The sequence below is a fragment of the Peromyscus maniculatus genome, chromosome 18, assembly GCF_049852395.1.
Source record: "Peromyscus maniculatus bairdii isolate BWxNUB_F1_BW_parent chromosome 18, HU_Pman_BW_mat_3.1, whole genome shotgun sequence".
Classification (NCBI taxonomy): domain Eukaryota; kingdom Metazoa; phylum Chordata; class Mammalia; order Rodentia; family Cricetidae; genus Peromyscus; species Peromyscus maniculatus.
Window position 1 is genome coordinate 15,847,706 of NC_134869.1, and position 24,933 is coordinate 15,872,638.

At 42.0% G+C, this 24,933-nt stretch overlaps 1 protein-coding gene and 1 long non-coding RNA gene across 14 annotated transcripts in view; one reads left to right on the forward strand and one right to left on the reverse strand.

Annotated features, from left to right (window-relative positions):
• Positions 1-24,933, forward strand: part of Anks1b (ankyrin repeat and sterile alpha motif domain containing 1B) — a 1,025,752-nt gene that overhangs the window by 633,641 nt on the left and 367,178 nt on the right. For 10 of the 13 annotated variants that reach the window (XM_076554619.1, XM_076554611.1, XM_076554613.1 and 7 more), the window contains exon 15: positions 6,932-7,038. In XM_076554619.1, coding sequence (XP_076410734.1) covers positions 6,932-7,038 — 107 coding nt within the window. Of the gene's footprint in view, positions 1-6,123; positions 6,235-6,468; positions 7,039-24,933 lie in introns of those variants that run through there. The other 3 variants (XM_076554614.1, XM_076554621.1, XM_076554620.1) reach the window with 3 other exon arrangements.
• Positions 20,258-24,929, reverse strand: LOC121823671 (uncharacterized). Its single transcript, XR_006065191.2, has 3 exons — positions 24,737-24,929; positions 24,326-24,398; positions 20,258-21,048 (listed from the first exon to the last, which is right to left on the reverse strand). It is a non-coding gene; the product is annotated as an uncharacterized LOC121823671 (long non-coding RNA).

A 24,933-nucleotide genomic window follows, 5' to 3' on the forward strand; every position in this document is an offset into this window, starting at 1 on the left:
GGGATATCAGGCAAAAGCCTGAATAAACTGTGGTATACCCACATTGTGGACAACTATGCAGTCATAATAGGTATGTAAATACGTATAATTGCATCTATTTGAGTGTGCTGGTGTGAGGGTGTATGCATGGGAGTTCAGGGGTCTTCAGAGACCAGAGGTGGGGATCCCCTGAAACTGGAGTTACAGGTAGTTGTGAGTTGCACAACATGGGTACCGAGAACCAAACTTGGGCCCCTACAAGAGCAACGCTGTATTCTTAACCATCTCTCCAGCCCCATGCAGTTATTTTTAAAGTTAAAAAAAAATACCCAATGAATACCAAATTAGAAATAATTAATTTCTTTAACAGAATTTGCATTGGATCAGAAAAGTAAGGCCCATGAAAGCAAATGTTATAGGAGTCCTTTCTTGAGAAACAACACCATAAGTCCCCCACACATTTGTGTGTATCTGAATGTTTCTGCCTTTGTGTGTGAATATGTGTATGTGCTATTTAACTATGAGGGATATGTGAATTTGCACCCTAGCTTGTTAATATGAATATCTTTGCAAGAACAATGGATGATGCAGACTGAAGAAAGGGAACAGGGGAGGGATAACCAAGAAAAATAAAAATGAAAAGAAAATAAGCATCAAAACAGCAATATATGTGATATATGTTATATATATATGTATATGTGTGTGTGATACATGAAATAATCAGTGTGTATTTATGTACAACTGTGTGCTCAATTTTGTGAGCTAAAAAAATTTAATTTTTATTTTACATTTTATTATTAAATAGCCATAAAGCTGTTGAGACATAACTTATTTATTATTCAGTTCACCCATTTAAAATGTACAATGCAGTGATTTTTAGTATAGTCACTGAGGTTGACCGCCATTTCTATAAGCAGCTATAAAGTAGCCCATCTCTTCCATAAGGACTCCCAGGCCCATTCACAATGACTCTAGAAGCCCCAGTAAGTCCCCCTTTCAGTCCCAGGCAGTCCTGGGTTTCCTTGCTGACTCAGCAGACTTGTCTGTCTCATCTATACCATATGAACAGGAATATACAACAATTGGCTTTTCCAGCTGGCTCCCTTTGCCTAGCATGATGTTTCTATCTAAGCTTCATCCATGTTGTAGCATGCTGTCTTGCTTTATTTCTTTTGATTGCCGAGTAATACTCCACTGTGTGGATGTAACACAGTGTATTTATCCATTCACAGATGTTGCCTGGTCGGCCACGGTCATTTGTCTCATCTCTCTGTTGATTCTTGTATGTCGTCCTCTATCACGGGTTGATATGTAGATGTCTATTAAGCTTCATTAATCACCAGGTGGTTACACTGTTGTTTTGTTCAGCTCCCTGAGGTATCAATTGCTACAGTCTGGTTCAATTAAATTTGAGCAGGAGAAATTTTTTAAACCAGGCTTTGAAGTTCATTCTGATGACAGCAGGGCTCCTGTTACGTCTCTTTCCCTGGTTCTCTGAAACTAGGGTACCATTTTCCTTTTTGCCTGGATGACAAGCACTAGCCTCCCCTTGGTTGTTTGGCACCAACATCTTCTCTTTCTCTGCTTCTCTTGTTTTTTTTTTTTGTTTTTTTTTTTCCTTTTATGTGATCTCTTCCTATACACCCAGGCTCCTCCTGCCTCTGTCTCTGGAGTGCTAGGGTTAAAGGTGTACTCCACTGAGCCTGGATCTCTTTTGGTTTTGGTAATATCCTTATCCTCTTCTTCTGTTTCAGATATATTCATCCCTTAGGGACAGCTTTAGAACATTAGATTGCTAGGAATGACCCTCCCCTTAGACAAAAGCTTTGAGCTGTCCTTGTGAGCGATGGGCAGCGGCATTGGCTTTTGGTCTTATCTCTTTACATTTCCAAGCATGGAACCTGTACCCTGTACGTGCATTGCACCCAACTATGCTTTGTCTATCCAAACTGGGGTAGACTCTACCCCATGAATGAGAGCAGGGTGGGTGAAGGAAGCCCCTGACTGCTCAGCTGTGCTCACTGGGGATTTAACCTCTACAAACTTAGAGGAGACTGGAAAGGCTGGCCCGCCCCCTCCTCATGAGAGACCCTATCTGTGGGACTGGGAGCTAAGGAAAGAGGGTGCTATTCTCCCGAGTGTGCTTGTACAGAAGATGTCTGTGGAGAGGACTCTGTTATGAGGGAAGGTAGGAGCCAGACATCACCAACCAGGCACACCCTTCTTTTTTTTGGGGGGGGGAGGTTTGAGACAGGGTTTCTCTGTGTAGCTTTGCGCCTTTCCTGGAACTCGCTTTGGAGACCAGGCTGGCCTCGAACTCACAGAGATCCACCTGCCTCTGCCTCCCGAGTGCTGGGATTAAAGGCGTGTGCCACCACCCAGGCACACCCTTCTAATTGCACCACTTTAGAAATGTTTTAAATAAGTATCTCTTCACACGTTGTGTGGTCTTAGGACTATTTGTAGAACCTTCCAGTGGTTTATTGGAGTTTGCTCTTTTGTCTTGTTACCACCCTAGTTTCGAGCAATTATACTTGATCCTGGGAGTGGACCCCCTAGAAATATGTTTTCAGAAGACTGTGCCAAAGGAAAGACCCTGGTTCCATCACAGAGTTTGAACTTTAATGTCCTTCTCACAAATGACAGGAATTCACACACAAGTCAAGCCACCGTGGCCGAACCCACCCTCTTCTCCGTTTTTACCTCTCACTCTGAAAGATTACAGAGGTCCTAGCTGAATAAAGGTGCCTGCCCAGTAATGTGTTATAAGAATTTCAAAACTCCAGGAAAGTATTTTAAGTAAAACGAAGAATATATTTAGACACTATAAAAATGTGGTCTTCAGGCCTAAATCAGGATTCTTTAGAAGTTTGACTCATGAGAAAAACACTTAAACAAAATCAGAAACCAGCGTGACTCAGGATCTCTGTCTCTCCTCTCTCCCTTTCCTGTCTCACCAGCTCCAAATTCACTTCCACCCTACATTTTATAACATATGAGAATTATTAAACAGAAACAAAGAATTGAATGATTAAAATCATAGAATTTAGGAAGTCTATATAAAAATGTTAAAATGGATAATAACTAATAATCTCTCTGAGTTGTTTTTATACACTAGTCTCAGCCATGGAATTATTTTCCCTTTTTATTTATTAAAGAAACCAAAAGCCATTTGGTTTCATATCATTCATTCACTCATTCATGCATTCACTTAATGAGCGTGACTTAATACCTAGTAACTGAATAGTAGTTTTGCTAGGCCCTACCACTGGTTTGGATTTTAAAACATGAGATAGGATTTAAAGAGCAAGCCAGTCAGCACACATATGCCTTGCCAAACAAAAATATGTCCTTGTTATTCTTATTCAGCTTTCCCAGAGCTTATTTACCTTCTTATAAAATGGCCAGGAAGAGCACTGTGAATGGGATCCCAAGAAACCATAAGTAAGACTGACTTTTGACTTCACATGGTTACAGCTTTAGACCTAATCGTTCACAAGCAGTGTCTTATTTTCATTGTTTCATGCAGGACATGTTGCATAATTACAGTCTTCTGAAGTCGATGCATGAAATTCTATTACCTCTTGGATATTCTTTAAAGATCGAGAAGCAAAGGGAGGCAGATTACAGACAAGTACAATGCGATCCACCCAGGTGTGCTTGTTCAAGGGGAGGATGAAGTTTCTGGGGAAAAAAAAAATCCCATCCTAAAAATTCTGTTTAAAAACTAAAATGTCTTCTTGTTTTGTTTAAGAATTTCATACATGCATACATTGCCTTTGAATAAAATCCACCCACCTCTTCCTGCCCTCTGCCCCACCCTTCCCCCATCACTATTCCTTCCCAAGTTCATGTGCTCTTTTTTTTTTTTAACCCACTTTTAGAATTCTCCTTAGTGTGCATGAGTGTAAGACAATCTGCTAGGGCATGGAGAGCCTCCCAGGGGCGCCATTCTTGACGCTCACTGACTCTCCCTCCCCTCGTGGCCATCAGTTGTCAAAAGCTCTGTGGCAGGTGGGAGGACTTCGTGGATCCTCCCCATCCGGGCTAGGATTGTGGTGGGCTTGATCTTGTGCATCCATTCGCAGTCACTGTGAGTTCATGGGCACAGTGGGCCTGTCATGCCCTGGAAACAGTTTTGCTGTGGGTTTCTTCTACCTCTGGCTCTTTCATTCTTCCATGTCCCTCTTTGGTAAGCCCAAACACCCCCTTTTTATAAAGAAATCAAATACTTAGTAGAGTTTAGAAGAAGTTAACCACCCAGAAAAACAAAACGATACAATTAAAATTTTAAATTTGAAAATAGAAGAACTTTTTGTAGACTGTGAGATTATAACATGTTGACTATTAAGCTCAAACCAGATGCATAAGGTGTGCAGTATTAGGAAAGCATGTTCCCTGCTTTCAAGAAACAAGATTTAGACATAAATAATGATCATGTAAGTTAGAAAATATTTGTTATAATAGAAGGCAATTATGCCATTTAAGAGAGAGAAGAAAGATTTTTTTTTTTCCTGTTGGGGAGGATTAGAAGAGGTTTCATGAGGGAAATGGCAGAGTTGTGGGGTTGAAATAAACCCACCCAAACTCATTTCAGCCTTCCTTCAGAGACCAGCCAGAAATTCCCCTGGTTAAAAACTGTAAAAAGGGATGTTGAGGAAGGGGCAATAAGGCTAGATGAAATCCTCAAAATATCATCAAGAGTTGAGAGTTCATTTTTAATCCAACGGGAAACCATAGCAGAGTTTTGAGGCAAGAGTTAGCTATCAACGTTGTGTCTTAGATTATTCTGACACTGTGTATAAATCGGGTTTTTTTTTTAAATACTATGGGTGGGAGGGGTAAAAAAAAAAAGCACTCAGTGGACAAAGGAACTTGCTGTCACACCTGATTAGTTTTGATTCTAGGGACTCACAGGGTGTAAACAGAGAACCAACTCATGCAGGTTGTTCTCTGACTTACATATGTGTGTGCTATGGTCTACACACACACACACACACAAACACACACACACACACACATTTTTAATGATTAAAAACATAGCAGAGATTGAAGACCAATACAGTGGCCATTGGTATATTGGACCAGGTGCCAGGAAACAAAGAAGGAAAAAAATCAAAGGAGATGGCAGTTCCAACAGGAGAGGGGGAAGGATGGATGGCGAGGGCTCCAGGATTGGTGTCAGCAGTGGAAGAAGGATGCACGCCGCTTTGAGAATAACTGCCTCTGTGCCAAGGAGATTGGCAGTGCCCTGACACTGAGAAAAGAAACAGAGAAAGATGACTTAAGGAAGAGAGAGGGTTTCGTTTACGCAGAATATATTTATTGGGCACGTACTGTGTGCCAGGCACTGTTCAGGGCGGGGTGAGGTGGGTAGTGTGAGAGTTACCTTTAATTTTTAAAGTACTTGATGTGGAAGAGGCTCCATTCCAGTCTGTGTGACTCTAAAGTCAGAGCTGGAGCCAGCGAGTGGGAGTTGGGTAGGAAGTAAACGAGCTTTCTAATGAACGGTGGCTTTGGCTGGGTAGTGAGAGCCCTGCCATAGGCAGCATTCAAGCGGAGGATGGTGGCCTTCCAGGAACACCGGGGCAAACATCTGTCCTTGGGACGGGGGGCTAGACTAGCCTTTCTGACAATCCTCTTCTAGCCCTATGAGTCTCTTCTCGGATGAGGTAGTTCCACGGGTTCTATTATTAATCTGTGGTTTCTCTCAATTATTAAATAAATTACTCAGTCTGTCTGCCATTCAGTAAAACTCACACATTTACATCTGTTATTCTTGAATTATTTTTGGTTAGGGCTCTTCTTCTTTATTAAAAAAAAAAATTCTCCCCAGTTAATGTTACCTTTATAGATATTTTAGAATGGGATGCCTGGTAGATAGGGTTATAAATACCAGAGGCAGAAAGACATTTCTTGTGCCTAATAATGTTGTTATTTAGAATGAACAGGGAATGAATTGTCTTGACTTGCAGATTATGATGCCGTTTCTATATGTTGCACTAATTCAAAAAATTAAATTAAAAAAAAAAAACCAGAGAGGTTCACTTTGCTGCGGCATGGTAAAGAAAAAGAATAATTACACTGTGAAGCTTTCCATCAGAAACACTTCCCTCTGGTGCCTTTTAAAAGGGAGAAAGGCGAGGAAGGAAGGGGAAAGGGAACCTGTAGTGAGAGCCTTGTTGTGAGCTGTAGTTCAAGCTTCGCGTTGCCTGGTGTCTTTTGAAACGTAAAAATCCCACAACAAATAGCTCGGTAATGTATAGCCGGGGTGAAGATTCAATTCCGATTTAAGCACTTTGGTTTGCTTTTGAGTCTTGCTATTTTCTGCATTTGTTTTGACTGCTCTCATCATTCAAGATTGACGCTTGGATGGGTGTGTAGGAGGGAGCAGCAGCAGCAGGCTTACAGCTTGCAGACAAAAAAAAAAATCTGCCTTATCTGATGGCTATTATTGAAAATGCGAGGTGTAGCCTGGGCTGGGTAATGAAGGGGAGCGAGTGAGGGGGAGCAAGGAGCATGGAGCTGCATACTGATGAGTGTAGGAGTGCTTGATAAAAAGAATTCTGGCGGCTGGCCGTGCATTGCTCATTGTGGAGTACTCCAACAGTCACAGTGAACGCGGAGCAGCCCAGGCTGACAGCTTGATGTGCCTTCTTCTCCTGCCTGGTTTTGGGGGCTGTATGACGCACTGGTCGGTAGTAAAGATTAATATGTAAGAAATGTGGAGCTAGGATCAAGTCATACTCCACAGCCTGCCTGGCAAACTATGTGTTACTTCTGACTTTGCTCTCTCGCTGAGAACATTAATCTGTCAAGCTGGCGGGCTCCTTCGATAACAACTTTCCCAGAAGCATGATGTGGCAATGCCACCTCTCAGCCCAGGACTACCGCTATTACCCCGTGGACGGCTACTCCCTGCTAAAACGCTTCCCTCTTCACCCTCTTACAGGACCCAGATGCCCTGTCCAAACAGTGGGACAATGGTTGGAAAGCATTGGGCTACCTCAGTACGAGAACCACCTGATGGCTAATGGATTTGACAATGTACAGTTTATGGTAAGATGCTCTCTGTGTCCACGGAGCTGCCTTTTGTCTGTCTTTGCTTCTTATGTGTCTTACATGGCTCAGAGGCAGCCTGATTTGCACGGAAATGGATCAGCTTTATATATGTAGCTGCATCAGAAAATTGAATGCCTTGAGAACAGAACTTGCTGTGTGCATGTAGACACCGACTAGAAAAATGGGATCTATATGCATCCTTTAGACATGTGTGTTGTATGAATTGGTGAGAGCTCTATTTATAGGCTCTGAATGAAGATTAACATTTATATTCTCCCTGTCATTCTTTGTGTGGTTTTTTTTCCCCTATAAATTTGTGATCTTAGCATACCATTTTATTATACCATGCTTCAGCTAGTCCTACATTCTGGAGACATGTTATTTCACTTTAACATCAGCATTATGATTAATTAGACAGTCCGCTATGTTGTCGGTATGAAGATCCTTTTTCCTGCTAATCATTCAATAAGCAGCTTAAATCCTGTGGACAGCCCTTCCTTAGCTAGCCGCTTCAGCCGGTCCATTAGCAAGAGCATGGTCTTCCTTCCACATGCTGCCTAAAGAGAGATGAAGTATTGTTTGTTACTTTAGGTGAGAAACAAACAACTTGGACCAATTTGCTGTCAGTGAATAGAAAGGGGCTGGTGTACCAAATACAGGGATGCACTTCCGAGTCCTGGTCTATGGGCAATCTAAAGCAGGCAGCAGGCGTGTGCAAACTTCTCACTGTGCATATAGGTGAGGAGGAGGAGGAGGAGGAGGAGGAGGAGGAGGAGGAGGAGGAGGAGGAGGAGGAGGGGAGGGGTGCAGACCGACAGTCTAGTTTTCTAATCATTGAGACCTGCCCCCGTGCCCATCAGCTCCTCTTGTTAAGTTCCTTTAAGCTACGTCACAGCCCTTCTCCCCTTTCCCTGCTTTAAAGGACCCACCACACATGTCACTGGTCCCTAAATTTAGGGAGACCTCCATGTCATAAGCATGTAGCTCACAAACAGCTTGTAGAAATACTTAATGGGTCCTCTGAAATAAAGTGCTGGGGCTGACACCCACAGCTTAGTCATAAAACACTGAGAACTAGTCAGATCTTTTCAGTTCTTTTTTCAAGATTGTTTCTCTCCAAACTTGACAGAATTATTATAGATGTGAAGGTTATTAAGATTGTTGAACTTCTACTCCTACAAAAATGTGTATGCCTACAAGCTTTTTAAAAATGCACGAAAGTACCCATCCTATGAGCTTTAGGTAATATATACATAAGACCCTTCATGGGTATATTGTTACTTGTTAATAATGAGCTAAGCATTTATTTTTCTTGTGTCCATCAGACAGTCGCTGGTTTTATAGCCGAGATGCTGTGGGTGTTGAAATAGGCTGGAAGTGGAAGCTGTTACAGTCTGAGCAGAGTTAAGACTTACTTGGGGCAATAAACTGATGCTGTTAATACTTAGAGGAACTGGCAAACAAAATGAATATAATTTCAGCATTATTTATCTTGACTGCATATCCCTACATCTCTACTTCCTCCTGCCTTTACCTGAAATGGGGTATCTCATTCCCAAGCCCTTGTCCAAATTTATTCTGACCCGTGAGAAGTTGGACTTTAGATTTCCTGAATTAATTGGCCGCACTGAAGGACTTTAATTCAGCTTAATTTTCCTCTGAATATTAAACACTTATGAGCAAATATAATCCCCCCTTGAAAGTATTTAACTAGAAGGTAATCACACAGGTTTTAAAGAATTTGAGGAGTGAGTGTGAAGAACAGTCATGTGTGAATTGTGCACAAAATGCATCCAAAAGGTAAAATCCCAAGCACCGTGAAAGATCCAAGTCCAATCATAGGTGGTGATTTTACCTGTTTAGTTCCAAGTATCATATGTAATCTTCCAGAAAATAAAAGCACCTGGTTAATTCAGACAAGCCAAAGACTTACATCATGAGACAGAATTTTCAAAGAAAACAGCTTTGATTTGCCATGTAGAAGGACTAAATAATTGTGAAAATATAGCAAATTTTGAATTGGTGTCATCAATTAGTGCATTACATGCTATCATATACCATTTATTTGCTACCAACATTTTAAGAAAAGAATGTCTACCTTAATGATAATTATTCATTGATTGCCATAGTCTGCTTAATGCTGGACTTAAGGCACCCTGTGATTGGCCCACTTTAGGAAACAAATTTTATTAATGTAAAAATCTGTTAGACCTGCTCAGTTTCTATTTGGTATCATATTCTAGCTTTTGTTTTCCTCGTAGCACATTCTGACCTGCATTTATTCATCCTGTTGCCTAAGCAACAAGCACCACGCTCCCATTAACTATGATGTAGTGTATGTCTTATTAGCTTTTTGGAAGAAGACAGAAGACATCAAGAGGATATAATTAATGTTGGCTAAATGTTGCAATCCATCTATGCATGTGCTTTGTTGTGGAAACACTCTCCGGAGCTAATAGTTCCTTTAATTGGTAGTCTATTGATGAATGAAGTTTAAAGTTTTCTTATAAATAACTTTTGAAGAAAGTATTTATTGAGATCTTGGTGTTGCTTTTTTGTTTGTTTTGGGTTTTTTTTTGTTAAATTTGTTCTATATACTCTTAAGCATGAACACAATATGTGGTTGATTTTATCTTATGGCAACCATTAACTTTAGTAAAGATTGCTTGATAATGATGTGGTTAGAAAAGAAGGAAGCTCCTCCCCACACACTTTTAGTTGTTTATCAGCTGCTGTCACTTATCCTTCAGCCTCTTAATACTTATCCTTGATTTTACAGATGCGAGAATATCTGTAAGATAAAATTATAAACTTTTGTTCTATGCATGCCTCCTGGTTTGTAGAACATTGTGGATACACATTAGATCCAAAGTGCCCTTAAGAATATAAAAGAAATAGAAATTGGTACAATTCAAGAAGAGCTACAGCAGGACCTGTAGCCAGCCAAGACTTTGGGAAAATCATGTGTGTTCTGACATCAGAAACCCTCTCACAAGTCATGTGTCTGAAGTCTTCCCTAGTCCTGCCCTGCCCGTTCTTCTAAAGACATACATCACATCTGTCTGCTTTCAGCAAAGAAAACAGAATCCACCTTCTTCTCAACAGCCCTGGGAATGTCGTGGGGGGTCCTCTGAACCTTAGGGATTTCTTCAGCCTTTGCAAGGTGTGTCAACATGACAAAGTGTTCATGCTGCTTCTTCTCCCAACAAGGAGTTTTGTGTTGTGTTATACAGAATGCTTTTGCCTGTGGTTTTTCTTACTGCATTTATTGCTACGACCATCTTTCTTGTTCTAAGTTAGATAACTGCTTCCTAAGTTGTCGAAGTCACAAACCCTCGATTCCTTTCCCTATGACTTTGCTCCTTCATGGCCTCTCCCTGCTCCTTAGGTAGCTGTCATTTCCTCTCTTTTCCCTATATTTTTTATTCTTGAAGGTCTCCCTGCACTGTTTACATAGCTTTCCTTAAGGACGATGGTCCATAGCAGTGTGTCTTCTCTAAACTCACATAGTGGCTATATTTTGTGGCCACCATTCCATCTCTGGAGTTAGAAATTAAGTTTCCACTTATGTATACCTCATCTTAGTTTCCACTTACGTATACCTCATCTTCCCACCTAGAAGAGAAATCAGCAAGTCTGTGTTGTGTGTTGATTTCCTTGCTTTTCTCACAGCTCCTAATGCAATGTCATATACATAGAAATCCACCAGCAAACACCATATACACAACAGGTTGACATGACTGGACTTCCAGTTTGTTTTTGTTTTTTTTATAAACTAAAAGTTATTTTTTTCCCATGAGAATATGAAGCACCAGTCATCCCATTCAGGAACTGAGTCCTCTGTAAATATTTTCCACATGCTAGAAAGTGTTAATTACTAGAGACTTAACGATGAACAAAACATGACCCTTGCCTCGGTTGGGGTATACTGTTGTCCTGAGTATTTCCTTGCAAATCCCACAAACGTTCCTTCCTTCACATAGTCCATAGTATGGGAATCTTGCCCCTCATTTTTCCAGTCAGCATCCCTGGGCAACTTTTTCCTACGTTAAGTTATAGTACATAATGGAAAGTGCAAAACATCTGTTGGAACACAAAGTCAAGGGAAATGGAGATAGTGATGACATCAAAAAACTTAGCAATACTACAGCAGATTTATGGGGTAAAGACCGGATTACAAAGCTTGTGTCCCTTGGAGGAGGACTGACTCATAGCCTCCCTACGTTCAGTAACCAACAGTTACAGTCACAGATTCTAAAGGGGAAAAGGATGAAATTATATACCATCTCATCCTCTTAGTGTCTCCTATTGACCTATCGCCTTGGGATTTGGCCATTTTAAAGTGTTCAGGATGAAGTCTTTATGGGGTCAATTATAAAAGTAATACTGGAAGCCCCGCACAAATTGGAAATTTTTGTGAACTTGAGTGGATAGCCTTCATAAAGGCTTACTGGAGGTCAGAGTGAGCAGTGCCCATTAGGCACTGAAGGAGACCCACAGAGCCCTTGAAAGGCGATCGATTTAAATATAACATTAAAGCAAGAGAAAGCTGATAAGTACATATTTAACTGAAACTTTTCTCCCAAGTTTGTGGTGCATATTGCATGCTAATGGACCTGCAGATCTCTCATACTTTACAGAACTTCACTGAAGTCAGAATGCTGTTCGCAGCTGGTCTGGCGAAATGACCTTTTATGTCTTAGCAAACCGCTATGAATGTAACAAGTTAAACCTGTGAAGCAGAAAAGTACATCGCCCCTGATGTTTCTTACTTAACTATTTCTCAGGCAAGTTTATGAAGTTTCTGTGATTTAAAGGAAATATAAGAGAAAAAAATGCCCATTTCCCCCACCTTCCTGTTTCTGAAGCAGCCTTAAGTTGAGTGGGTAGCCTTATATTGCAAAGGCAGCTATGATTGTCCCAACTTACTTAGGACAGTAGCGCTAAACTTGTTCTTACAAAAAGATTTTGTTTTCAACCACTAGCAATTAAAATCTGTTGGCATCTAGCAGTCAGTGCCAGAGGGGAGCCATTTTTTATCTGGACAACAACTTAATTGCAAATCTAAGCGGCAGAAGCTACAGAATGGTCGTGGGGTCAGAAGGGAGGGAAGGCTTCTCATCAGCATGATCTTGTCTCGCTATCATTTGGTTTGTTCATCTGCAGAATCAATCTAATGAGGAATCGAGAAGCAAGGCTCCTTGAGGTGATTATGTTAATATTTCGAGCTGTTTAAAGGCACAAGGCACAATGTTGGTGCCAAGAGAGCTATTAATTGTTCCCGTGTATGCCATTAGCCTGGGGAAGGCCACTGATTGCTTGGGCAGTCCAGCAAGTCGGAAATGAGGGCATGTGCCGGAATGACCATGTCGAAAGAATGGCACTTGGGGAAGATGTCAGCCATGGTTCCAATCTGGCGATAGAAAGAAGCCTTTTCCTCCATCTGGAAGTTACTCTGATTAAATTTTTAAGCATTAAAATATGTTGGCCCATTTTCTAATAATCCAGTAATGGAACTCCCATTACTAACTAATGTTCACATGAGTTAGCCTTTAATTTAGCCATGGAGCACATTTGCATAATTTGATCTCCAGAATTGCTTCAAATGACCAGATATTTGGGATGAGGAATTTGCATCATGAGTCTTAAAAGTTACTAGAACTGCTGAGTTACAGATAAATTTTAAGAAATCCAGCTAGAATCATATTTCTTTTTGCTTTAGAAAAAAAAAAAAGAGCAGATCTTGCAGGCAACTTGCTCAGTGGCTATGACCTCCATTTTCTCAAGTTCCAGACAATGCCCTAACCCCTCTAGAATCCAGCCTCCTTCCCAACTTTCCTATAAATTGCTGCCTTCAAGTCGGCTGTGAGCTGCTTCTCGACAAATTCTCACTTACTTTCCCCTCTTTGCATTCTTATCTTGTGCGACCTTCTCTCGCCATTTCTTATCCTCGATAACCCCACTCCACTCCCTACCCCTGACTATGAGACATCACACTGCCCTTTCCTTCATCCTGTTCTGCTACTTTCCGTGTGTATCCGTATGGGATCCTCTTTCCAGACATGCTCCAAGATCCACGTCTGCTTGCCTTGCTATACCTCTTTATACCTGGTTTCCAGTGCCGTCCAACTGCTCACTATGCATTTCCATATGCATGTATGCATACGAAGCATTTAGCACAGATCTGGCGTAAAATAGATGCCCAAGAAATGTTAACTGTAACTGCAGCCAGAGGGATCTAAAGCACACGTTTGCTTTCATCTATGGTGCTTAAATCCTTCAGTGGTTCTTATGTGTCAGAGATGGTATTTCCAAAATCCTTAATGTGACTCTCATATTTGGGATCCCTGCTGACCTGGACCCAGATAATTCTCCAGCCTTATCTATCTCGTCTTATTTCTCCTCGGTGCAGTAGAGAACTGAATCGCAGGCTTTTCTTCCACTGCCTGGCTTTGCACACACCACTCTCTGCCAAGAATCATCCTTCTTCTCTCTTAACTCCTTTTTATCCTTTGGCTCTCAATTCAGTTGTCACATCTTTTAGCTGTCAATTCTCTTCTGACCTTTCAGATACAAGTCTGGATGCTTCTTCCCTAGGACCCTTTCTTAAAAATTTCCTTCCTGAGCTATATTACCTGTACATTGTCCATTTACTCCCTACACCCATACCCTTCCATCATACATACATATTGGACCAGACTTTGGCAAATCTGTGTGAAGTGCCACATGGTAATCATTTACAGTTTACAAGACGTATGCTGTCTGTGACCAAACCTCTCTGCCCCTGTCGATCCAGTAAAATGGCCATAGATGATATGAATATTAATGGGTGTAGTTTTGCTCTGATAAATTTGTATTTATTAAAACAGGCAGATTAGTCATTGGACCATAGTTGGCTGCTCCGCTCCACAGTTAGAAATTTGCCTTCATCCCCTGTGCCTCCAGATCTAATGAAGGAAAGCAGAAGCAAACAAGAGGAAAGAGAGGAAGGTACGGGGGTGGAGGAGGAGGCAGCAGGCAGGTGGCTACAGGAAGGGATTCGGAGGGTCCGTTTGTTGTAAAGATAGTCTCAGTGTGCTGCTGAGGACAGTCAGGGCAAGCTCCAGCCTTCAGGAGACTGACAAGAGCTCTGGAGGGGGTTTTGCAGACTAGAGTATATTTTCAGCAAGCGAACTGAAGAGGCCTGAGATCTAGAAAAACACAGCTGTAAAGCAAGTCTGCCTTCCCTCTGTGTGGAATTCCTTTCTCCTCCTTCCTCACACAATTTTCTTGAATCCATGTAAACCTCCTACACTACCCTGTCACTTAGGGGGCATCCTCTCTCTTCCCAGTAGACCTACAGTGCCCTTTCCTTCACCCCAGGCTGGTCCTTATATTGCTGTGCAATTGTTTTAATCTGTTCAGATCTCTGATTCTACCCTAGAGAGTGAATCTCTTAGAGGTAGAGATTGGGTGGTATTTTCATTTGTATTCCTAAAGCCTAGCACACTGCCTGACATGGTAGTCTCTGAACATTGATTGAATGGAATTTTAAGTACTATGCAGGGTCATATAAATTAACCTGTATAATTCTTAGCATCTATCAGTAATTATTAGGATATCCATATTTAGAGATGAAGAGACTGAGATTCAACATGGTTTAAGAAAACTATTACCAGAGCCTGGATTACAAAGTTGGCTCTCCATGATGAAAACACCTTCTCTGGCTTTAGTGAGCTGAGACAGTGTCTTCATGCCCGTCCTCAGCAAATGTTTCCAAGGAATACAGTGGAGACTATTGGCTCTATTCTCAAAGCTCTGCCAGTCTTCAATGCTCTGTCCTTGGGTTTTTCCCTCTCACCATGCCTTACCTTTCCATCCCTCCCTCACTGCTTCTGTCTTGGGTAAACCAGAGCTTTACCCAAGTCAAGCAAGAAATCACCTTCAGTTCTATCCATGGTTGTCTCACAGGGTGTCAGGCAGTAAGTCCAGCCAAGCTCAAGGCATCAGCTAGGTTGATTCTATGGAGGGCCGTGAGGAAAGGATCTGCTCTGGGCCTGTCTCCTTGAAGAAGGCCACCTTACCCCTGTGTTTTGACAGTGGCTTCCATGTCTTGGCATGACTGTGCCTACATTTCTCTTCTTGTAAGGAAGGCTGTCACACTTGGTTGTAGACCATCCTAATGACCCCGTTTGCATTTGACTGTTTCTAGAAAGACTCTATTTCCAAAGTAAGGTTACATTCTAACGTACTAGGGTTAGGGCTTCAACTGTTTCTATAGCTCATCGCAATCATCTCCCATCTTCTTCCTGATTCTCTAAGCTGGCCCATGCCTGTCATATGGACTAGGAACTCTCCAGCCACTTAAGACCATGTGATTTAGAATGATATTGAGAAATAAGAATCCTTAGAACACCTATTATGGATTACAGAGTTGTATAACGAGGAGAGAAAATTAAGTGAATGATTATGACAGGTTTCCAAACATCAGTTTGTTGATTCTGTTGCTTTGGTGCATAGAATTAAGTTTCAGGTTGTTTTGATTTTTATCTTCCATTTATTGAGAACAGTTGATCAGGATTTCCATATAAAGAGTTGTAGGACATCTTGTGTTAATTGGCCAGTGTCTGTCTAGATGGTTGGCAAGGAAAAAAATGGGTTTGTTTTTCTAGATATTTGAAGGTGATCTTGGAATTCAGGTCCTAGAAACTAAAGTATATCAAGATTATTTGGTAAAAGTCATATTCCACATTATTTAAATCAGAAAAGTATAGTCCCATAAGGAAGAAGTTGAGCATGTGGGCTTTACCAGGCCTGAATAATGATATAGTCTGGCTGGCTATATGCTGTCCCAGAACAAAATTGATAGTAACATTCAAGCTGGTAACATCAGTGCCAGATACCCCTTCATCTTTCAGAAAGACACAAGCAAGAGACCATGTAGACAAGTTCAGCCATTGAAGAACTTCTGGATGAGCTTCAATGAAGCTCTTTGGAGAAGAGAAGAGTGAATGGTTTGTTATAGAATCAGAAAATGCAATTTGTTGGCTTCCTGGTAAGTCATTATGACATAGTAGAAGGGATAATGCTGTACCAAATTCATTTGTGCTTTACATATATTATCTAAATCTCGTTGACGGAAAAAATAGATTCTATGTTTAGCTGTAGCATAAATGGTTTGGAATTAGGTAAGCCTTCCACTCTATGGTCTCTGAACAAGGTCAGATATAACCTATTTCTTTTCAAAACTCCCCTTCAGCGCTCTCCGCCCTTGGGTCTGTCCTCTACTATTTTTCCCTTTATAACAAAGGTTCTCAGAAGAAATGTCTGTACTTTGTGGCTGGCCTTTCAGTTCAATAAGTCCGGCTTGATGACATCAACCTCTTCTCTGATCCTGAAGTTATTTATAAATGATGACCAGTAGTGCCCTGCTAACTGCCCAAATCCAATTTCAGCTTTCCAGTCCTTATTAACCTTATCTACCTATGGAGCATGACTCTCTTGACCACTGAGTGTGTATCACTTGGGCATCTCACATCCCAGTGCTGCACTTCTTGGTCTCCTCTGTAAGCCTCCCTCCTCCTGCCTGCACCCTCAATGCTCTCTTTTCACTCAAGAAACGTGAATTTTTCTACCTCTTGTATAGTTTCATGGCTCCCCAAACTCAGTGCCTAAATCTGGGGATGTCCTTTCCTCTAAACCTTCTTCCCTGAAAAGTGATTGAGCGGAGTAAAATGTTGATGAGAAATGAAGTCTTGTGGAACTGGAAAGGAAGCACAGGTACCTTGGCATAAGCACATTCCATGAAGTGGAAGCCAGAGAAGCCATGGTACATTGGATGGACTAGGTAGCCAACAGCTGGTAAAGGGAGTGCTACAGGCCAGGCGATGGAAACCCAGAGATCAGCAGGCAGCTGAAAGGTGATTCAGACAACTGTTTCAATGGGAGAGACTGGAAATGGGTTTGGGCCTTGGATGGAATGATGACGTAGAAGAAAGTCAGGATATTGGAGAAGGAAGAGAGACTGAGAGAATGGTGGTGAGGAGACTTGAGATTCAGAGACAAGTGGAGGGATTGGTCTGTAGTAAAGACATCTCTTCTCCAATTGAAGGGAAGACATGGAGAATGACGACCACTCCTGTATATGGAAGCTGGGGAGAAGATACAGCTGTAGCTCTCCATTTTCTGGTGAATTATAACAATAGTGAGGGAGATTTGAGGATACAGAAGACATTTAAAAAGCTAACTCGGGGCTGGTGATGTAGCGTGGTGGGTATAATGCTTGCCTTGCACAGTCTCCAGCACTCCGCAGAACTAGGTACACATAATCCCAGCACTCAGGAAGTAGAGCAGGAAGATTGGTAGATCAAGGTCATCCCGGGATGCATGAAGACCCGTCTAAAGAGGGCAGTAGTATCAGAAAACAGGAAAAAGAATTTACCAAGAAAATGGGTTAGCACTATAGGACCATGGTTAGTGCTTATTTTAGACTTGCAGTCACTAGATTATATAGGAAATGCAGAAATTGGAAAGACAGTGATGCTCTAAGGCATAGAGTTGTTCCCATAGTCTGGCTTCTTCATCCACCTGGAGTGAGAATGTGGGCTGGTCACTTAACCTTTGTGAACATCATTTCTCATGTGCAAATTGGAGATAGTATTACCCAGTTTGCAAGGTGATGGGAAGAATTAGATTAAGGCCAGCTGTGTGCTTCTAGCAGGCAATGAATCACGACAAGAAGAGAGTCTGCTCGGCTGAGCTGGCAGACCACTTTAGAATTACTGACTAACGGGCATAGAGCGCAGTGAGGCCCACGAGTTCTCACAAGACTCCCTTGCTCTCGCCCTCAGAGTACACTGGAAACAAGAGGGTTACCTGAATTATCCCTAGGAACAGCAAGACATCCATAACCTGCCTATCTCAGAGACCTCATACCAAACAAGGCTAAAGGCCAATGGGAAGCTGGATCACCGTCACCCACTCACACTCACTGTAGACCTTGATAAATTGGCCCGATGTACCTGGAGAAGTGAGCAGGCGTGGGGGGTTGTAGGGGGCTTATAACTTTACAGTAGTACAAATCACTGGAAGCATATTGTAGGACACCCACAGAACTAGATCTGGTTTTGTTCTGACCGGCTCAGTAACAGACCCACTCAAGGACACTCACTCGTTATAAAACAACCTCCTACCTATAGCTGCTCAGAGTATGCTAGTTTTTATTAAAAGCATTTAAAATTTATTTATTTAATTGTACATTTATGAGTGCTTGCTTGTAGGTCTGTGTGTGCACCAAGCGCATGCCTGGTACCCAACAAAGGTCAGAAGAGGCCATTGAATTCCCTAGAACTAGAATTACAGAGAGTTTTAAACAACCATGTGAGTTATAGGAACTGAACCTGGATCCTTGGTGACAGCAACAAGTGCTTTTAACCACTGAGTCATCTCTCCAGCCCCTATGATAATTTGATAAGAATATTTGAATACATAAGAATGTAGTAGTTCTGTCCCCAAGGATTAATAACCTAAACTTGCATTCCAACTATTCACATACTGTAAAGCATCTGAAATATGTTGTAGCACTTTCAAATATAAATCTGTGTTTCAGATCTGCAGCTTTAATCCTTCAGGATGTGTTGACAATCTGAAGTAAAAAGTAAAAGAAAAAATTTTTGTGAAAGGGTCTTAGGAAAATCTTTTTTAATGGATTCTGGGAAGGTCTATCCATTCATAGGGGAATGAACTGTGTACATAGTCTATTCATCTACCGGTGCTAACTGTGGAAGGGACCACAGAGAGGCATAATACAGTATCTGCTCAAAGACCCTACAGTCCACTCAGGAAGCTAAGTCTGGCATACTTAATGCTCAGCAGCAATACACACTCAAGTGGTAATGAAAGGCAATAGTGTGCTTTTATGGCATAGGCTGCAGCTATGGGAAGAATGAATGTTATAAATCCATGACTGGTTATGTCTGTGAAGGAAGAGATGTCTGTCATCTGGAGTACTCAGGGAAGGCTCTCTGGTGGAAGTGGTCTTGAGTAACATTTGTGTAAACACCGAGGAATGGGAGAAATGATAAAAAAAAATTTGAATGGAATCTGGAACAAATGGGGTGAGATGTCCAAATGCAGATAGTATTTCCAAACAAAAGGGGGGCTACTCAGGCAACAATCTCAGGGGCCAACAAATAATTCTCTGAATGAAAATGTCCCCCACTTTGCAAAATTATGGTTCAGGCACTCCCCATGCACCATGTGGGGAGACAGCTAACTGACCCATCACTGTTCCTGGAGAGGTTTGCCCAGATGTCAGCACACACATGCACTTCGCTGAGGCAGCAAAGACAATGAGCAAGGCAACATCTGTCTGAGGCTGATTAACCAGCTATTTCTAGCTAGAGCTGATGAAGATGAATTTACTGGTTACATTAGGTGTTTCTCCAGAACAGAAGGTGTTAGTAATTGTTTTCATGACTGTGGCAAGATGCCTGAGGAAAACAACTTGAGAGAGTGTTTGTTTGGGCTCACAGTTGGAGGGTCTGGTCCATCACGTCAGGGAAGTCACCGCAATGGCTGCCATGAGGTAACTACTTACATGCATCCACAGCTAGGAAGCAGGGAACAGGGAATGCTAGGATCCACTTGCCTTCTCCTTTTTACTGAGTCCAGCATCCCAGCACATGGGATTGCGTCAGTCACAGAGCTGGTCTTTCTTCCTCAATTAACTGAGTTGAAAAGCTCTGTCCCATGCATGTTTCTCTCACCAGGATGACAATATCAACCACCACACCCACCATCCTAAAGACGGAGGTTCTGTCTCAAAGCCAACAGAAACCTGTTTTCAGTAGCTCATGTCATTAGAGTGTCCTGTGGTTCCCCCCAAACTGTGCTTCCTGTCTACAAGACCATCCAGTTTTTGTTTTTCTTTTTCTTTTTTCAAATAATCACTGATCCCTTGTTAATACTACAGCAAATACCTGCACTCTCACCCTATACCCAGGACCACTGCTTTACTCCTCAGGAATAAAACTCAGTTTCTCCAGAATGTTCCAAGAATCCAGATGTAGAAATAGTTGCTCTATGGCCGCTTTCATGTGCCAGATATTGTGGTAGGGCTTATGACTTGGGTCATGATGGTAGTGATAACAAATACCTTATCTTACTTCTACTCCAAGCACTAAAATTCTGTGTGCTTTACATATATTAGCTATTTGAATTATTTTAGGATGTCCTTCTTCTCACAAAGCTTACAGTCTACTGGAGAAATAGCTAGAAAAGCCTTTAAGTCCTCCAGCTCTGTAATTAATTGTAACTATAACTGAAGGACTCGAACAAAGATCCAGAGTAAATGTTAGAGTCACATGAAGTCTTTTTTTTTTAAAGTAGGCATCCCAAACAGTGGGTTTTGTTATAATATCTTCATACATCAACACCACTTTGTTCTTGATAGACTGGAAAGATGGGCAGGCTGACAAGCCAAGCCACAAGGACAACTTTTCTGGCAAGTGGAAATAGCTGCAATTAGCGTGGAGGTGCAAAACCAAAGAGGAGGTTCCACAGAGCAGAGATCGAACCGTTGGATCTAGTCAGTACACGGGAGCGAAAATGAAAGGATGTTCTCGTGAGTTCGATGAGAGAACTGTGAGTTCTTGTTCCTCTTCACCTGGAACCATCCCAGCCCAGGGAACAGAGAATGCCCATTGCTGCATATCACCCTGAAGGTGCATGCCTCTGCCTCTGCCTCTGCCTCCTTCTCCACACCCTCAGCTCCTGTCAGTTTTCAGGGTTCCTACAGAGGGTGCTGCCAGGCCTTCTCCTCTGTTGTCACCTCTGAGAACCTCCCAGGAGTGCTTGATGTCAGCTGACTGACCGACTAATCGTCGGCTGCAGTTGGAGGTGATTATCTGTGTGGCCTGACAAGGCCTCGTGTCCGAGAATGATAATTACACTGGCGTCAGTGGGGACTTTTTGGTGTCAGGGATCCTGTTGGGAAGCGTTTTGTTGATACTGGTTCAGAAGACGGCTCTGTAGGGCAGAGAAAACACTGAAAGCTGTAATCAGCACTTCTCACTGCAAGAGCGGTCTAGAGCTGAAGTCTAGATGGTGGAAATCAAGGCTGCTCTGCTGCCTATTGCCCCACAACCAAGACAGTGACAGCCCTAAATAGGGTCTTTCTCAAGTCCAGGTTCCCAGAAGACTCTTGGGAAAGAAGGTTTGGCAAGAGGTGAACAGATGCCCATGAGTGGCTCATTACCTGATTTATGACCTCTTCCAAAAGTTGGTTCACAGAGACACCAGAGCAATAATGCCAAGGACAGACAGCTTCAACAGCTCACTGTGCCAAGGACATTCAGAGTGATGGTGGCAGATCAGAATACATTCAAAAGGATCATTTTGAGCTAAAGCATATATAAATGTTAAACAGTAAAACCAGTGTACAGATCAAACTTAAACCTAGCTTGTGGCATCTTCTCCCCACCCCACAGCTTCACCCTCCAGAAACAACACCTCAAACATGCCTGTTCCTTATCCTTCTGGATGCTTTTCCACATGGCATGTGTACCCCGAGCTCTTGGTTTAACAGCTTTTGATGGCATTTACTGACCACCTGACATGAGAGATGAGAGCATCTGTTGTCTCCTCTCTCCTGGGGGCCTTCATCCTCAGGACAGTTGCAGAGAGCACAATATTAGTGCACAAACTCAGAGGCTGTGAGCTTGGACTCACAGCTAGAGAGCTACCATGAGATTCTGCTGCCTTCAGCATTGGCGTCTCCAGTTTCCACAACATGATGGGAAAGACCCGAGTGATGCCTGTCCTCCATGATGCTAAAGCGCTCATTGCCTAGTGTTTCTCTGCCTCTGTGCCACTCATGTGGGGGGGGGCACTCCTCAAGAATAAAAGCTCCCTGCTTGCCCCTGCTGACGCCAGGTCTTGATAAAGATGGTGATGCTGTCACCACTATTCAGTTATCTGAGCTAGGGACATGGATATCACCCTAAAACATACCTTTTACTCATTTCTAGTAATTTAATTGTTCAATTTTACAGTTTATTTTTCTTCTCTTTCATTTTTTACCATCACTTTATCTATAAGGTTTCTATAGTCTCCATCATACTACTTTTCTGATAACCTTTTGTGCATAGACCCCTGAAGAGACCCTTGTATAAGGCTAGACTTCTCTGCCAAATAGGTATAATTCTAAAGCCCTCTCCCTGGCATTGCTCTCTTTAATTGAACTTATTATTTTTGCGTGTTTTTCTTTGTTTTGTTTTTCATACTGTTGGAAATCACATTCACATAACTTTATTCAAAAAATGGAAGGGGAATCAGTACAGAAATACACAAGAATTGAATTTCTAAGTCCTCATGGATTTAAACATGCCAGAATTCTTCCCCCAAAGCTAATTAGCACTATAGCTTGGTATGAGATTCTAGGCTGAACCTAAATTTCCTTGCATGGACTTCGTGTATTGGTTCTAACAATATTGATTCCTTTATTAGTGGACATTTTCCTCTCTGGAAGTTATCTCTAGCCATGTCCTTATGTGTAACTAGAGTTTTCCTGCCTTGCCCACAGTCAGGACAAATCTTTGTCACCTGCCAGTCCCACAGCCACTCAGACCCAACCAAGTAAACACAGAGACTTATTTTGCTTACAAACTGTATGGCCTTGGCAGGCTTCTTGCTAACTGTTTTTATAGCTTAAATTAATCCATTTTCTATACCTTGCCACATGGCTCGTGGCTTACCGGCATCTTCACATGCTGCTTGTCATGGCGGCGGCTGGCAGTGTCTCCCTCTGCCTTCCTGTTCTCTCAATTCTTCTTTCTATTAGTCCCACCTATACTTTCTGCCTGGCCACTGGCCAATCAGTGCTTTCTTTATTGACCAATCAGAGCAATTTGACATACAGACCATCCCACAGCACTTACGTGTCTGTCACTAAAATGTGGTTAAGAAGCTACCTTTTTCTTCTTGCTTTGTACCTCTTAGGTGCTTTAGGCATGAAGATATATTTTTGAAAAATTCTCTTCTGTTGTGTCTTTGACCATTTCTCTCTGTGTCTCTCTGTCTCCCTGTGTCTCTCTGTCTCTGTCTGTCTCTATCTTTCTTTCTATCTATCTATCTATCTATCTATCTATCTATCTATCTATCTATCATCTATCTATCTATCTATCTCATGAGCTACCCAGATGTTAGACTTCTTTAATCTTGCCCTGGTATTTCTTAGCCTTTAGCTTACATTGCCAACTTAAAAAATATATATTTATTTTTATTTATATGCATGTATGTCTCTGTATGTGAATGTTATGTGTGTGAGAGTGCCATGAATGCTAGAGAGGGTGTTAGATCCCCTGGAGCTAGAGTTTAAAAGAATTGTGAGCTGCCTAACATGGGTTCTGGGAAGTGAACTTGTATCCTGTGTAAGAGCAGCATGGACTCCTACCCACGAAGCCAATTCTTCAGCCCCTTGCTTTTTATTTTCATCTTGTGTCTTAGGCGTTTGCTTGTAATGCTTCAACTGAGCATTTTACAATGTGTTCAATAATATTTCCAATTTCACAAAGCTCTCTATATTCTATTCCTTTCTCTAGCCACAGCTTTCTTTTTTCTTGTGAACCATCAAGCATTACAGGCTTTGTGCTGATTGTGAAATTCTTGGTTAGTTCCCAGAGTTACTTGTTTCTGTTGGGTTTCGCTTTCAAGTTCATCTTTGGATCCACTGGCAAGGAATGGTTTTCTGTTCATTGTTTGAAAATGGACAAGTGATCTGGAAGCTCTATTCAGAGGCACGTTTTTTACTTCCAGGATTCTCCAGGAACCTCATGTCCACATAATAACCAGGGAACCCTAGATTCCACTGCACTGGTTGCTCTGGGCTCCCCTTCCTAGGAAGACCTTACAAAACATTGGAGAAAACAAGCTTCTGTTTCATTTTGAGAGGAAGAGAAGACAGTTGTCCAGTGTGTGTGTGTGTGTGTGTGTGTGTGTGTGTGTGTGTGTGTGTGTGTGTGTGTGTGTGTAGGGAGGTTAGAGGTTGGATATAGGTAGAAAAGCAACTACTAAATTCACAGACTTCAAAATTCACTCCCAGACTCTGCCCCACTTCCGAGCATCTTCCTTCAGCCTGTCTTCCTGCTATCAGATGGAAACCTGGATTCTCCAGGGGGAGAGCTGGGATGCTTCTGTTGACTGGAAGCATCTCCATACACCTCAGTTCTGAGCTGCCTCTACCTTTCGGCACGGGCCAGCATTTTCCCTTTCTTCCTGACTGGAAATGCAGTCAGATTTCTCATACCTGTATTGTTTTTCTACAACTGTCTTCACTGCTGTGAGATCATAGCATTCTTTTCTCAGCTTTTCTCCAAAATCTGAGGAAAAAAACAAATAGATAAATCAATGGATTCGGCACATACACCTTGAAATGGGAGCTGGAGCTTCTTTATTCATTAAATTATAGTCTGTGATGAAAAAAAAAAACCCAGCTATCTATGAAAAGCAGTAGTAATATGCCCAAGCCTGAGTTCCTCAAGGAGCCCAAATATTATTTTTCTCATACAGAAGTAGCACAATGTGATGATTAAGACAGATTCCACCAGGACTCAAATCCCAGCTCAGCCTTTAACAAGCTTGTAACCTTGAGTCAGGTCTTTGTATCTCTGTGCCTCAGCTTGCATGTATAGAAACAGATATGATATAAACCACACACTTCTCCCTCTCCCACTGGGTTGAAGTGGGATTTGTATGAGTCCCTCTCCATAGAGCATAGGGACAGTGAGCACAAGTGTTGCTGGCCAGTCACCACCACTGTCAGTGGCGTGAGAAGGAAAGCGGGAGGTGCAGTAGAGAGGTCATCTCATCGGCATCTTCTTACAGAGTTTGATAGCATTTCTTGCCTTGCAGTTC